Below are 14,309 nucleotides of genomic sequence, written 5' to 3' on the forward strand. Positions count from 1 at the left end.
GTACCCCTCGGCTTGCTTTCGTGATCGACACGCGCTGGTGCCACTGCTCTCGCGTTCGTCGTCATCGTCTTCTTCCGCAGCTGGCTGCGTTGCCACTCATCATTCCAGCCTAGAATGTCACTTCTCTTCTGCCCTCTTAATGGGGATACCGCATTTACGGGGGTACGAGCCATCGCTTATGGGGGTATGAGCCATTCATTGTTTTACCTTAACGGACAGATTTAATTTTGAGCCAATTTAATTTCGAAGAATCGCAACTCGAGACCTCGAACGCAAGGGACAACGGTGGAACGCAGGCATAGCGTCGGTGACGTCGTTCTCTCCGTCGCAGCCGAACCTGTGTGTAACCTCATAATTGAGAAATATTTTAATGAACCCACGGGATTATCCCTTGATAAACATCGGGACCCCACGTTTCAGCTTCGTTGGTGAACCATCTTCACAGAGTGGAAGGGCGACGAATTTTTGTATTTTACTTTCATAAAAAGCAGGTAGACATAGTAATTCTCTATTTCAGAGAAAATAAAAGTGATTGCATGGTTGATTGATATATATATATATATATATATATATATATAGAGAGAGAGAGAGAGAGAGAGAGAGGGAGAGGGGGAGGGAGATGAACTGCACGATGTGACGTGTGCCCCCAGACGTCGCCCCCACACATAAGATATTCGGGCCGAAACTACGACTTTTTTCACTCACTCACCTCTAAGAATGCACACAAAGAAGCTCCATTCGCATTATTAATAGCAGAGCTGTTTAAGGCCGAGTTTCAACCGCGCCGATCGTTGATTAGTTTTGTGAAGCGCGCGCCAGCCACAGGTGGTGGCAGGGTGGCGATAGAGGAGGTGCAGAGAGAGAAAGAAAGACAGACAGACGGCGAGAGAAATAAATCAATAAAAATGAACGTTCTTGGGCCAGGCGGGATTCGAACCCGGGTACCCACGGTCTGAAGGTGAGCGTCATAACAACTGCGCTATACGCCCACGCAGAACGTGCATTTATGGGAACCATATGGTTGCATTGTACCGACGATTGTACCATAACTTGCCATGGGTGAGAGAAAAAGACAATGAGAGTCAGAGAGCGAGAGAGAAAGGAGAGAGAGAGAGACAGATAAAGAAAGAAAAAATAATATAAACTTTCTAGGCGAGGCGGGGATTTGAACTTGGGTACTCACGGTCCGAAGGCGAGCGTCAGACCCACTACGCCATACACCCACGCTTGCAGAGCTCCGCTGTTTCATCAGACTTCACAAGCGGGGAACTGGCCTAATTTTTTTGCACATTACAAGTTAACTAATATGCAGTTTAATAAGGTAACATACCTCAAAAGCATAAAGATGAAAAGAACTCATGATAAAAAGCTATAACACAAACGTATGCACCATAGTGAACCTGGCCTCAAGCGCACTAATAGCATCGCATAATATTGCAGTTTTATGAAGCTATTTTAAAAATCTTATTAAACTGTTAGTGGTAGTCGACAGTGCATAATAGCGAGTCGTTCAGCGGTTTTTGCCATTCATTCAGGGACATGCGGTCCAAAGATGACCCATGGTCGCCCCTTCGTCGGTGAGAACTCGTGGTCACGCGAGTTGGAAAGTTTGTGTATCAGCCAGCAGTGCCATGGAAGATCTACCGAGAACGTTTATTTGTAATTATACTGTATGTACCGCTCATTCATACTCGTTAAAGCGCTCTTCGCTCTCTTTGGAAAGAAATGCTTTGAAAATAAATGGTAACAGAGTTGCGTAATGAGGATAAAACCGAATTGGCTGGAGCTCAACATTGGGCTCATATATAGGGCAGGACATATACAAGGCAGGCTATTCACTACATGCTTAAAAGAAGTTGTTGGTGTGTGTAGGATTAAGTTTGATGATCTAAGGGAAGCACCTTAGCAACCTGCGGTTTGCAGATTACATTGTCGTGTTAAGCAATGATGGATATTATTTGCAACAAAGGGTTTAAGACAGTCGACAAAATGTAAGGGTAGGTCTGACGTTTAATATGTACATGACTAAGGCAATGTTCAATAGTCTAGCAATTCCTGATTGGCAGTCACTCCCTAGAATTTCTGCAAGAGTAAGTTTACCTACGCCAGTTAGCCACAGGTAGCCATGGTCATGAGAGGACAATTTACAGAGAAATAAAAAAGGGTTCGGGCGCATATGGTAGGCTATATGAAGTCGTTACCGCTGTCCGCTATCCATTAAAAGAAAATTGAACAATCGTAGCATACTGCCGGCTCTAACATATGGGGAAAAAGCATGAAAGCTAGCAAAAAGAAGCTTTCAAAATAAGCTATAGGTACCAAGCAATGACCGATGAAAGGAAAAATAATAGACGTGACGTTAAGGCCGTAAGACAACAGTGCGTATTGGACAGCAAGCTTTATAGCCGATATTTCTGTGGGCTTTAAGAGGCAGAAGGTGAAGTTGGAGTAAACTTGTAGCGCAGATTACATACACCTGTACAACCGGTATCCTCTTATATTTGCAGAGAGGGTGCTAAGAAACCGTGAAGCGTAGTTGGAGACTGCAGACAACGAGGTGGCGTGAATGAAAATTAAGGAATTTACAGGCATAACTGGTCGACTAGCACAAGACAGGGGTATTTGGAGAACACTGGAAGAGGACTTCGTCCTACAGTGGCCATCACGATGTACTGATGATGACTGATAAAGAAAGGCAGGATGCGTAGACTAGCACTCCTCTCAGTAGACAGAAAGAAGAAGGAAGAAGAACGTGTCAGCGATACATAAAGATGCCACAAGAATTGTGCAAGGCAGGCGGCCAATAGGAAAAGGGCAGTGATAAGAAAGCGGCTTTCTTATACGGGCCAAACAATGCGCCCAACTCCATCATGATAACAGAAAAATATATTTGACGCGAATATGTATATACCTATAGGATCGAGTGGAACATCGCGGTGTCTAGTTTTTTTCTTCAGATCTTTCTTCGTATTTACACTATCCCTAAATCTTCGAAGCACAAGCTCTTGGAAAACTGTATTCATGCACGACAGCTCAAAACTGGGCTAGTTGCCGACTAGCCGGCAACTCATAAATACTGTTGCGCTTTAGTGTCACCCGTTTCTCTTGCACAGCGTGTCTCCGAATAAAAATTCAGAGCTCTTCCCCTGTGGAGAAAATGGGGGTAAGCGAAGCTTGTGGCAAGACGACGCTGTCGCGGGCGTTTCGCTTCGTTTGCCATAAACGAAGGGTCGGTGGCTCTTCGCTGACACTTGGCCTCAACATCGCCCTCCCGCAACTCGTGATCCGTGGCTCTTCGCTGGCGTTTCACCTGGACTTCGGAAGCCCTCACGCTAGAATCGGCACGTCGACGACGAGCCCTTTCTCGAGAGACTTCGTGGCGCCATTGCTCAAAGGCAGCCTTCTCCTCGGCGGAATGCACCACGCGCGGCCTTCCCATCCGTCGCCGAAACTGATCTGAGGTGAGGGAAGCCCGGCGGCGCACGCGCAAACCCCCTATCGTTCCCTTTCCCTAGCCGCGACACACCAAACGACCGTGATTGGTCGCGTGCATCAGGGGATCCGGCGCCGGCTCATGTTTCCCCTCATCTGCTCTACTCTGGGAGCAGCGGGGTTTTCTTTCTTTACTTCTTTTTTTTTCTTCCTTTCTTTCTTTCTTTCTTTTTTTCTTGTTCCTAGCTCATACCCGCATATGCAATACGGGTATGCGCCACACGTGATTTCTTTCTTCCTTCCTTCCTTTCTTTCATTCTTTCTTGTCCCTGGCTCATATCCGCATATCTAAGGCGGGTATAGGCTACACGTGATTTTATTATCGTTAATCGTGACGTAACTATCGAGCATGTGATGTTATTGACGTCATAGTTATCAGTCTTATTAGTCATCCATTCGTGCCCTCCCATGCCAATTTTGGTATATACCAAGCGAACGAGACGTGAGTTTTCGACAGGTTTTCGATAGGGTTTTAGCGTGACACCACCACCACCACAACCGCCAACACTTGTGAGGCAATACAAGCTTCGCATGAAAAGCATTTAATAGTCAGCCCATCTGTCATGTACATACCACGTGCCGCGATGTTCGCAATTTTAAACTATGTTTCTCTTGTTACATATCGTTCAGCCTGATCCACTTTTCTTTATGTCAATTCGAATGTCTTTTGACATGGATACGCACTCAGTACAACCAAACAAATACAGGTGTTTACGAAGCGTGCGGGCCGTTCGGCTGCACTCGTATAAGAGCAATGTGCGTCGTGAGCTAGAGAAAAGAAAATATGTTTTCAACGCTTCAGAGAGTTTCTCAATCCCTAGCGACCTTCAGCCATTTTATGAGAGAGTGAACGGCCTCGAAATAACGGCGCACGCTTCCTTGAGTATACATTTGTCACTACGCCTCCCTCTCCCATCCCGCTGGCTGTAAACGAGGACAATATTGTCTGCCGATTCCGCAGCGGTCGCGTATAGAGATAATAACCGCAGCCGCTGTGGCATTTAGCCCGAGCACTTTCCGTTGACTGCATCAGAGTAAATATCGTTGCTGGATTCCACGGCTCACATTGCCCTGGCCTTGTGTGCAGTTTATGCGAAAAGACTCGCATCTTGGGATAGCTTCTGGGAACATCATAACAACAGCGTGTCGGTAACATAAGGCGTCTGTGCGGTGTCGTGGGTAGCCATGCTTTACAAGCCATGATGACGAAAGTGTTCAACATTCTCAATCAACAAGCAGTAAGTATTATTTCTCACTCTCCGCGAACTGGCCTTTTCTTTAAAAAAAGCAAACTGAACCAATCACTTTCAATTTACCGATGCATTACTGATGAGTCAAGTGATTAAGAGTCTACATAGCGTTAAATGGCGCGTTATTTATGCTGTCTATACTTACTGGGGTGCCTTCGTGTTCTTTGCAAGAGTGCTTAGCTAACTCTACCTAAGCGTTCTAGCATTCAGTGTGGCATGAATAACACATGCGCAGCATCTCCAGTGTGGACGATCGTTAAACAAGAATAAGAGATACTGTTCGCTAGCGTTTGTTTCGTGTAGTCCCCAACTAGTTCACTCTGTAAGCATATAATTAACGCCTGTAGGATTAATACCGAAAATAGAATAATTGTTTTACAACAAATACGAAGACATAAATATTCAACGCCGCGGTACTTAAGCATTCCCTTCACCATAATACATATGTCGGTGCTTACTGCTAAGTGCTCACCAGTATAAAAACATGCCCTTCGTCATACGCCATTTTCGTCTTGTAGGTATCTAGAATGTGACTTAAAAAATGAAAACTATAAAGTATTCAACGTGTGGTTATTTCGGGAAGTGCAGAAATGAAAACAGTGGTCTCAGATAAGTGAACTGCGAAGTCAGTTAACACATTTAGGCACCTTCGTTCCCCACGTGCATATGTCAGTAGTCCTCAATATGACGGAACTTTCGGATGCGCGTTTCCAGTGCTAGATTCTCTTTGTGCTGAATCAATCAGGGTAACGCAGCGCAGTTTCTGTCCGAATTTAAAGCAGCCATAAGCTAATAAGGTATTTTCCTTTGCCATAAAGAAAGCCTTAAGGTACTAGTATCCTCTGCAAGATCATAGTAACGATGATTCTTTTGCTTTGAGTATTGTGAAGGCCTAATTCATTGCAATTGCCGACGCGTGTTCAAAAATCGTGGGCTGGTATTATGTAAGCAATCATTTGTCTCAATTGTTATTAGAGCGCCGCTCTTAGGCGCCCTTTCCGGTGGCGAGCGTCGGGGTTGTCCCACGGGGTAACCGAGCGAACGAGCACAGCGAAAGATGAAAGCGAACGCGGAGTGCTGCGTGAGAAGGAAAGCGTAGTGCCGCGCAAGACGGGCGGCGCCCGCTACTAGATGGCGCCGGAATTTCTCGCATAGCGTTCGCCGCAAGCTCTTGCCAGTAAAGGTTACTGTTGCAAAAGTTGCAGTTGCAGGGAAGCAGCAACTCTGTGGCCAGTTTATATAGTATAGCACCGCCCGTCGCGACTTTGCCAGTCGGTGCGGTGATCGGTGTGATGCCTCAATATATCGTGAAATAAAAACACGTATAAAGCTGCGCTCAAATTTTGAATTAGGGCGTATCGTAACAGTCTGTGAATTTTTCATTCATCTATCACGGCCACCCAAACGCAGTGATAACTGTGGTATATCGCCGCTGTGACCACTACTGAAGCCCCAGAAGGAATATCATTAGAATAGAATCACAACGCAATACTACGACCCTTTTCTTATCTAAGACTGTTTTTTTTTTTTTTAGTGGACCACTCCCAATAACAATCGGCGTGACAACGAGATTATCGCCTCGGTGATTGCACACGGCACTTGTGTAAGAGAATGTCTGCAAATAACAGGGCAGTACTTCACAAAGACAACCGATTCCTTCAGTTCTAATATTTCGTACGTTCGGTTTTGCCGATTGAGCATTCCCGGCAATAGCCGTGTCACGATTTAGTGCGATTAAATGATGGAGGCCAAAAATAAGTGAAAATGATAAGAAGCGTAACAAAATTCTGTACCAGCCGAGATTCACCATAAATGGAAACCATTATAGAAGCACTAAACCTTTGACTATGCCGTGTAAAGACGTAAACTAACGCCCCCCTCCCCCAGTTCCACCCACATACTAGTATATATTCTTTTGTACTCATATTTTTTTCTTTTTATTCTTTTTTATTATGCTGTGCTGCCACCTGCCGGAATAGCGATGGCTAAACAGAATGCCGCACTCACTAAAATTAAACCAGCGCTGAACCTCGAAGAAGTGGCAAGGCTGGAACTTGGTGAAACACCTGAAACCAAAGCTGAGTCCTTGTCACGGCTACGTCAACTGTTAGCAGGTACATCTCTGTTTTATAACTTTACTCCTAACAATGCTCCCTTGAGGTGTGTCTGATCCCAAACGTAAAGTGTTAGATACCATGCACCCCCCAAGGCCTCTAGGAGGGCACCATAAAGCATTCAAACTCCATAAAACACCAAACTCCATAAACACTATTCAAACACCATAAAGCAGAACCTCCCGATTTGATGCTTCAAGAGCATAGCAGCTTGTGTGTTAAAATCAACCAAAAACATTGATGTTAGTCTAACTGTGCTCTGGGAGCTTCCCCGGCTTCTGCTGACGGGCTTTAGTACTAGAATCACGGGGCTGGCTCGTAGAATGCCCTCTTAACTTGGTGCACTCAAAGTAATAAATCGCCTAAATACGCACTCTCATAAAGTGAGCAGTATAGACTGCGGCGTTACCCACTTCGTTCAATCACCACCACGGTTCCCGTTGTGCGCTTTCTTTATCTCCTTCCTCCCCGGCACTCTTGTTTGAACTTGTCAATGTTCCCTCCTACAGTGGGCGCAACCAAAGGTGGCTCTCTTTTTTTGTGGGAGGCATCTCTGCACAACAGCAACGATTATAGATAGTGCTATGCGGAAGAGGACTAGCCCTACTCTTTAGAGTCTGAGGTCATCGTCGACGTCTATCAGCCAGCACATATGTCTACCTGCCAATACGTTGGCCCTTCGCAATTGGGCCAACGTACTTGCAAGTATTGGAGTCATGTCTGAAAAGAGTGTGAGTTAAAGAATTGTGCTGCCCAGCGCTTCAGCAATATCACCGTATTATTACGCGGAAGGAGCACTGGGGCATCACAGGAGCCACACAGGCTGTATAAAACACTTCCAGGTACATATATTAAATCTGGGTTCCTGCGAACGCTAACAAAAATAGCTCTCGTATTATTTCAGTTGAGAACAGGCGACTTTTTTTACAGCGCAGCTGTTTATGGCTAGAATTGTGTGCGTTTTTCTTCTGCGCGAGCAAAAATGTGGGCCGGTTCTGGTGATATTGCAGAAAGGGGCCATTCAAAATGGCAGATAACAGTGTGGAGTCCGGGCGGTGGGCGCCGGCAGCTGTAACATGCCCTTGAACTACCCTTGTCACATCTGCAGGGACCTAAAGAAGCGACAGGAACAAGGGTAACAACAGATACTACGGTCGGATCTTAGACCAGAAGGCCGACCTGTGTCAGCCATGTCTACGTTCGCACCGCCCTCTCTTTCCTTGTACAATGATCCTGTTCCTTGCGCACAGTGCCTCAGTAGATGCTCTCTCTTTCGCGGTGAAATTAGCGCATACTAGTATAAATATTCCTGTTCAAGATTATGACAAAGTTCATGGTCATGATGAAAGACCCACACATCAAAACCCACCCAACAAGAATAAATGTGCGTGCATGCGTGTGTGTGTGTGTGTGTGTGTGTGTGTGTGTGTGTGTGTGTGTGTGTGTGTGTGTGTGTGTGTGTGTGTGTGTGTGTGTGTGTGTGTGTGTGTGTGTGTGTGTGTGTGTGTGTGTGTGTGTGTGTGTGTGTGTGTGTGTGTGTGTGCGCGTGTGCGTGTGCGTGTGCGTGTGCGTGTGCGTGTGCGCGCGCGCGTGTGTGTGTGTGTGTGTGTGTGTGTGTGTGTGTGTGTGTGTGTGTGTGTGTGTGTGTGTGTGTGTGTGTGTGTGTGTGTGTGTGTGTGTGTGTGTGTGTGTGTGTGTGTGTGTGTGTGTGCGTGCGCGCTAGCTGATTCCAACTTGTGCCGTCCTCGTGGCGTTACCCTTCCCTTGGTATCCATTCTGTAACTCTAATGCTCCACCGGATATCTGCCCTACGCATTACGTAGCCTGTCTAGCTGCATTTTTTTTCTCTTAATGTCATCTAGAATATGGGTTGTATAACGTATCAATGTATTACTATGTTGACTAAGTATGTACTTGTAGGTAGATATGTAAATAATATGATCATGTATTAGCGTGTCAACTAATACATTTCGGACACAGAAGCCAGGCATGTTTTCTTTTTTTTTTTACTGCGAGTTTCGTGGTCATTACCACGTTCACGGAGGCCGTCCCCAGAGCAGAGCGAAATGCGCAGATGCTTCATGTATGACTGCTTGCATTTACCTCAGAATGGTCTCCCACAAAAAAAAATTCAGAGCTATTATTCCACTATGTGAAGATGGAAGACCAGCGAAGCTGTTGCTTTTGTGTAATTATTTTTTTAAAATTAGGTGGATATATTAAATGGTTGAAAAGGTACAACACATAACTACGTTGTGCCGCCGCGCGCCGTATGCTGTATGTGCGCGTGAAAGCGAGTTTAGGCGACTAGATTCACGCCACCTTACACCATCAGCCGCAGCACGTTGGGCCGCTGCGGGTTCGGCTTCTCGTCGCTTTGGCATCTATTCGCGCTGTTGAGTGCGCCGGCGCTCCTTGAAGGCGCGCTATTCCTCTCGGAGCGAGCGACACGGGTCTTACCCATACCGAGTCCAAGGGGCCACTAGTGAGGTCGCAAGGGAAATTGCTATGTCAAGAGAGAATGAGGCACAGCTATTGGTTGGTAGACTATTACGTTTTATCACTGACATTTTGACACGCATCGTCATAGACTAGCGTTTGGGCAACAGCGTTCATCGCTCCGGCGCATTGCTTTTGTCTCGTTTGTTCCCACGTGAGACAAGGGTATTTCAAGGGCACGTTGCAGCTCTACGGGCCCACAGAGGTATATGCCATTGTGCTTGGACCCTTTCTGCATTATCACCAGGATCGGCCCACTTTTTTCTAATTGTTGTTCTACGCGTAGCTTTCTCAGCAGCCGCGATCCGCCAGAACCTAGCCATATATACAGCTTCACTGTAAAAATACGTTAAAACTTGAAGTTCTGCAGTAAGCATGACGATGATGCTAACCTCAGGATTCCAAGCAACTCTGCATACTTTGAGCAATCATTGGCTCCACTTGTGCAAATGCAAATGCACAAAAAATTTCTAAACGAGCGTTTATTTGGCATGTTCGGGTTTTTATTGTTTTCATTACTGAGTCTCGCCGACGGATTAGAAAGCGTGTTTCCAATTGGGTTAGATTTCCGTGTTTCCGAAAAAAACTCTGGTTCCAATTTTTTTTCTCTACATCTTAAGGAAATTGCTTTCCGCTTTCACATGAAACACTCCTTATAGTAATATCTTGTAAATGAATTCAAACGCTTTTTATTTCGCCTTCAGTTATTCTGTGAAGGCATTGTATGAATCGCTGTGAGTAACGTGGGGGCGAGATGGGGGTAAGCGAAGCTTGTCGTGTGTTTCTTCGGTGTTCCTCCAAACGAATTGCACTGAAGAGTACCACGTTGTGCTTTCTCCACAAACGGTCACACGCTCTGAAGCTGGCTCCGAAGTTCCGGTTGATAAACTCGCGTTGAAACCTGGCCGTGGCACCGGGGAAGTTGGCGCTAGCGTTGCCGAGACGTGGCTACCATTGTCGGGTTCCTGGAGTAGCAGTAGTGATTTTATTGAAGAAGAAAATGACTTCAATGAAATCACTACTACTACTCCAGGAACCCGACAATGGCAAGACGACGCTTACGTTTGGCCTCAACATCGCCCTCTCTCAACTTCGGGGTCCGCGGCTCTTCGCTGACGTTTCGCCTAGGCTTCGGAAGCTTTCACGCTAGAATCGGCACGTCAATGACGAGGCCTTCCATTCATTCTGTATGGATTTCCATGATTTTTTTCAAAATTAAATCTGTCCGTTACTTAAGACAATGAATGGCTCGGACCCCCTCAACCATTGGCTCATACCCCCGTAAACGCGACCTCCCCATTACGACGACAGAAGAGAACTGAAATTCTACGCTGGAGTGATTAGCGGCAACGCAGCCAGCTGTGCAAGCAAACAACGACGACGAACGTGGGAGGTGTGGCACAAGCGCGTGCCGAACATGAGCCACCTGTGCAGCTCTGAGAGCCGCTGGTTTTTTTAGCGTTACATCGCCGGCGCAGGCTAGCGTATACAAGCTTCGCTTGAAAATGCAAAGAATTTAAGCCCACAATTTTTTTTTATTATAAACGACTCTCGTATAGCAAGAATAACGCGTGCCTTTAGGGGAACGCTCTAGCATATTGTAACATTCCATGAGTTTTCTATTGCAGGCAGTGATAATACTTTTTCTTAGGATTGCTTTTAACACTGTATCAAGAAATGTTGGTCTGGTACTTAGCTCAGATCAACTAGCCCTAATATTAGCTCTTCCGTCCTCAGCATGACATGATACTTCAAACCCGCCAAACCTAGCGCATGAAGCAAGTTTATAAACAGTAGAAGCAAGGCCACTTACGCTGCATGTGCTCATAATTTCAGGGGAGCCATCCTTGAAGTTTCCTTGGAGCGATGACTTTCTTGTCATGTTTCTGCGGGCCCGAAAATACAGAGTAGAAGAGGCCTTCCAAGTGATAAAAAACTACTTCCGCGTGCGACGAGATGTACCGGAGTTTTTTAACGACCTTGTCCCGCAGAAAGTTCCCTTCAGGACAATTTGCCACGACCACAAACTCCTGATGCTATCGCCTGAACCAGGCGAGTACGGCCGGTGCATGGGAGTCTTCAAGGTAGGTGAGTTTCCGGAGTAACAGAACTCTCCCTCAACCTTTCCTCGCCGGTTGCACACAAAGAGAACGTGTTGCCACAAAGTTAGCACGCTTTTTATTATTTCCCTCAAAGTAAAACCAGCGGCGTTAGATAAGCCTGGCCTGCATAAAAGTTTACAATTCCTTTCCTGTAGAAACCATGAGAGGGAAAAACGCTACAGAGCGAGGCAATTTCAGTACAAAACTACGAAAGCGCCACACTGATTCTTTCAAGTTCAAGTCGATTACTCCGTAACATGAAAATACATTAGCACAAGAAAAATCTGATGTAATAGTTCAGCGGAAATCCGCTAGGTGGAGATAAGTAATTAAAGGGAAACTGAGACTTCCACCCAAATGTAGCAATTCGCTACTATGGAAACCCAACCGGGTTCCTCGAAAGAAAGCCTCGCAGTTGAAGAAAAATTCGTCCTGGTCCGGGACTCGAACCCGGGACCACCGCCTGAAAGGCGGTGGTCCCGGGTTCGAGTCCCGGACCAGGACGAATTTTTCTTCAACTGCGAGGCGGTGGTCCCGGGTTCGAGTCCCGGACCAGGACGAATTTTTCTTCAACTGCGAGGCTTTCTTTCGAGGAACCCGGTTGGGTTTCCATAGTAGCGAATTGCTACATTTGGGTGGAAGTCTCAGTTTCCCTTTAACAAGAAAAATCTGCAGCTGGAAATCCCGAAGTAATGATTGCCAGGGAGACCTCCTAAGTAAAGGTAGTCTGCTGATAAGTACATTAGTCAGCAGGCAATAGTGGATTGCAGAACGAGAAATACACAGCAATATTCAATGGGTAGGTATAGAGCAACATATATATATATATATATATATATATATATATATGTGTGTGTGTGTGTGTGTGTGTGTGTGTGTGGTGTGTGTGTGTGTGTGTGTGTGTGTGTGTCATTGTTTGTTGGCTTCTTATGCTGTGATTAATAAAAAATCGGGCCCCTCGGTTCCCTTTGTTCTCATTCATTGCTTAACGAGGGCTCGAATCCGGTGACATTGATGCCTTCAGGTAGCATATGTGGGTTTATTGACCAGTCGCCATCACCCAAAAAGTTCACGTGCTCGTGACGCCTGCGACAGAAAGAATGTTCCACATCCGCTCCTAGATTTGTGAGTGGTGGCGCTGGCTAACACTCCCAGGCTGAGTTCTAGTTGTAAAACAAATACCCCAGAAAGTGGACGGGAAAACGTCTCCGTGGTAGCTCAATGGTGGGAGCATCCCACGCTTAATGCGAAGACGTGGGTTCGTTCCCCACCTGCGGACAGTTGTTTTTTCATCCGCTTTAATGTCAGTTCTTTAATTTAATTAGTAAGTACAAGAGATTTCCACTATGTTGTCCTTGGTGTCATTGTTTGTTAGCTTCTTATGATATGATAATATATATATATATATATATATATATATATATATATATATATATATATAGGCAGGTTATTAACATAACCGAAACCTAAGTAGGAAGGAGCAGAAAGATATACACCGGTAAACTATCAAGTGAATAAATTTGGAGCGTCGCTCATTGATAAATTATGTCTGTGTTATCAATGCCATAAATGACAATTCGTCAATAATAACATGGCTTGAGTTAGCAGCTTTTGTTTTCATGACATCAAGGTGCTGCCCTGTCTCGGGAGGGGTGCAACAGCTAAAGCCATCACTATCCCACGTGTTATTATTCATTTCGTGAGATTTCCCAGAGAGCCGGCTTAAGGGTGCAGATTTCTGGTGCGGGTGATGCGAGTGGGTAACGCAATCACATGGCATTTTTAATGTTTGACGGGCTTTCGTTCTCAGCTCGGAATATTAAGCAAACAAATTGCATCCTGCTTGAGTAATGTCTAGTGAATAAGGACATTAATTAACAAGTGGGATAAGTAATTGTAGTTCTTGGATTGAATGTAATAACAAAATAATAACTGGTGGCTTATAAGCTTAATTGTGAACAATATTTACTTGGTTTTATTCCCCTAGAATTATTCATTTTTTAATACTAGGTTCACGCTAACTGGGGCACATTTTAATTTTAATGGCACGAAGCTTTCTCGTTTACTGAAACGCAGTAACCCACAAGATAGGTGAGCCAAGCTTATCATACACGATGTTTCCCTTAACTTGGACCAAACTTTAGAAATTTACAGTCACGTTAGCATACGCCAAACAGAGTGAAGGCGAAAGCCTGCATACTCAAGAGACATTCATTAAATTACTTGACATTCTCATTCGAATGCGTTGTTACTTCTTATTGCTTGCGTTTTCGGACCAAAGGCCGTGGGTTCAAGTGCCTTAATTGAGGCTACCCTAATTAGCAGTGCCTTAATTAACCTCGCCCTAATTAACCCCAGTGGTCGTGGGTTTGACTCCCAACAGAGGTCGAGGATTCGTGTGCCCTAATTAACTCTGTATTAATTAACTGTGCCCTAAATAACTTCACCTTAACGCCAAAGGGGGTGGGTTTGACTTCCGCATAAGCTCGAGGCTACGACTCCCACCGAAGGTCTTGAGTTCGAGGGTCTGAATTAACTCTATCTTAATTACCACGATGATGATGTTGACCCGTGCACCATCTAAATCGTTGCGTTAGCATTGCTTGCTTCATCCGTGCACCATCAGAATTGTTGCCCGAGCGGAGCGCGCTAACTCATAGAACACGATGACGACGATGACCCGCACACCATAATAATTCCTGGGTGAGGCTGTGCATATAGGTAAGACACGATGCTGAGCCGATGTAGTAAGTAAATTATTCCACAGAGTGGTCATCGTGCACGATTTCGCGTCGACGACACGGTTTTCGCTCAAGGACCTTGAAGGTCGACTGAACGATGAAGCATACAAG

At 45.5% G+C, this 14,309-nt stretch overlaps 2 protein-coding genes across 5 annotated transcripts in view; both read left to right on the forward strand.

Moving 5' to 3' along the window:
• The window catches only part of LOC119450583 (alpha-tocopherol transfer protein-like), a 134,257-nt gene that overhangs the window by 79,819 nt on the left and 40,129 nt on the right, over nucleotides 1–14,309 (forward strand). The gene's annotated exons all lie outside the window — the stretch shown is intronic.
• LOC119450582 (alpha-tocopherol transfer protein-like) overlaps nucleotides 1–14,309 on the forward strand; it is a 104,145-nt gene that overhangs the window by 79,786 nt on the left and 10,050 nt on the right. The window contains exons 1-4 of one of the 3 annotated variants that reach the window (XM_049665997.1): nucleotides 4,476–4,730; nucleotides 6,277–6,345; nucleotides 6,722–6,856; nucleotides 11,192–11,443. In XM_049665997.1, the coding sequence (XP_049521954.1) occupies nucleotides 6,724–6,856; nucleotides 11,192–11,443 (385 nt within the window). In that variant the 5' untranslated portion in view covers nucleotides 4,476–4,730; nucleotides 6,277–6,345; nucleotides 6,722–6,723. Of the gene's footprint in view, nucleotides 1–4,472; nucleotides 4,731–6,276; nucleotides 6,346–6,721; nucleotides 6,857–11,191; nucleotides 11,444–14,309 lie in introns of those variants that run through there. The other 2 variants (XM_049665996.1, XM_049665998.1) reach the window with 2 other exon arrangements.

This window comes from Dermacentor silvarum, chromosome 4, assembly GCF_013339745.2.
Source record: "Dermacentor silvarum isolate Dsil-2018 chromosome 4, BIME_Dsil_1.4, whole genome shotgun sequence".
Taxonomy (NCBI): Eukaryota; Metazoa; Arthropoda; class Arachnida; order Ixodida; family Ixodidae; genus Dermacentor; species Dermacentor silvarum.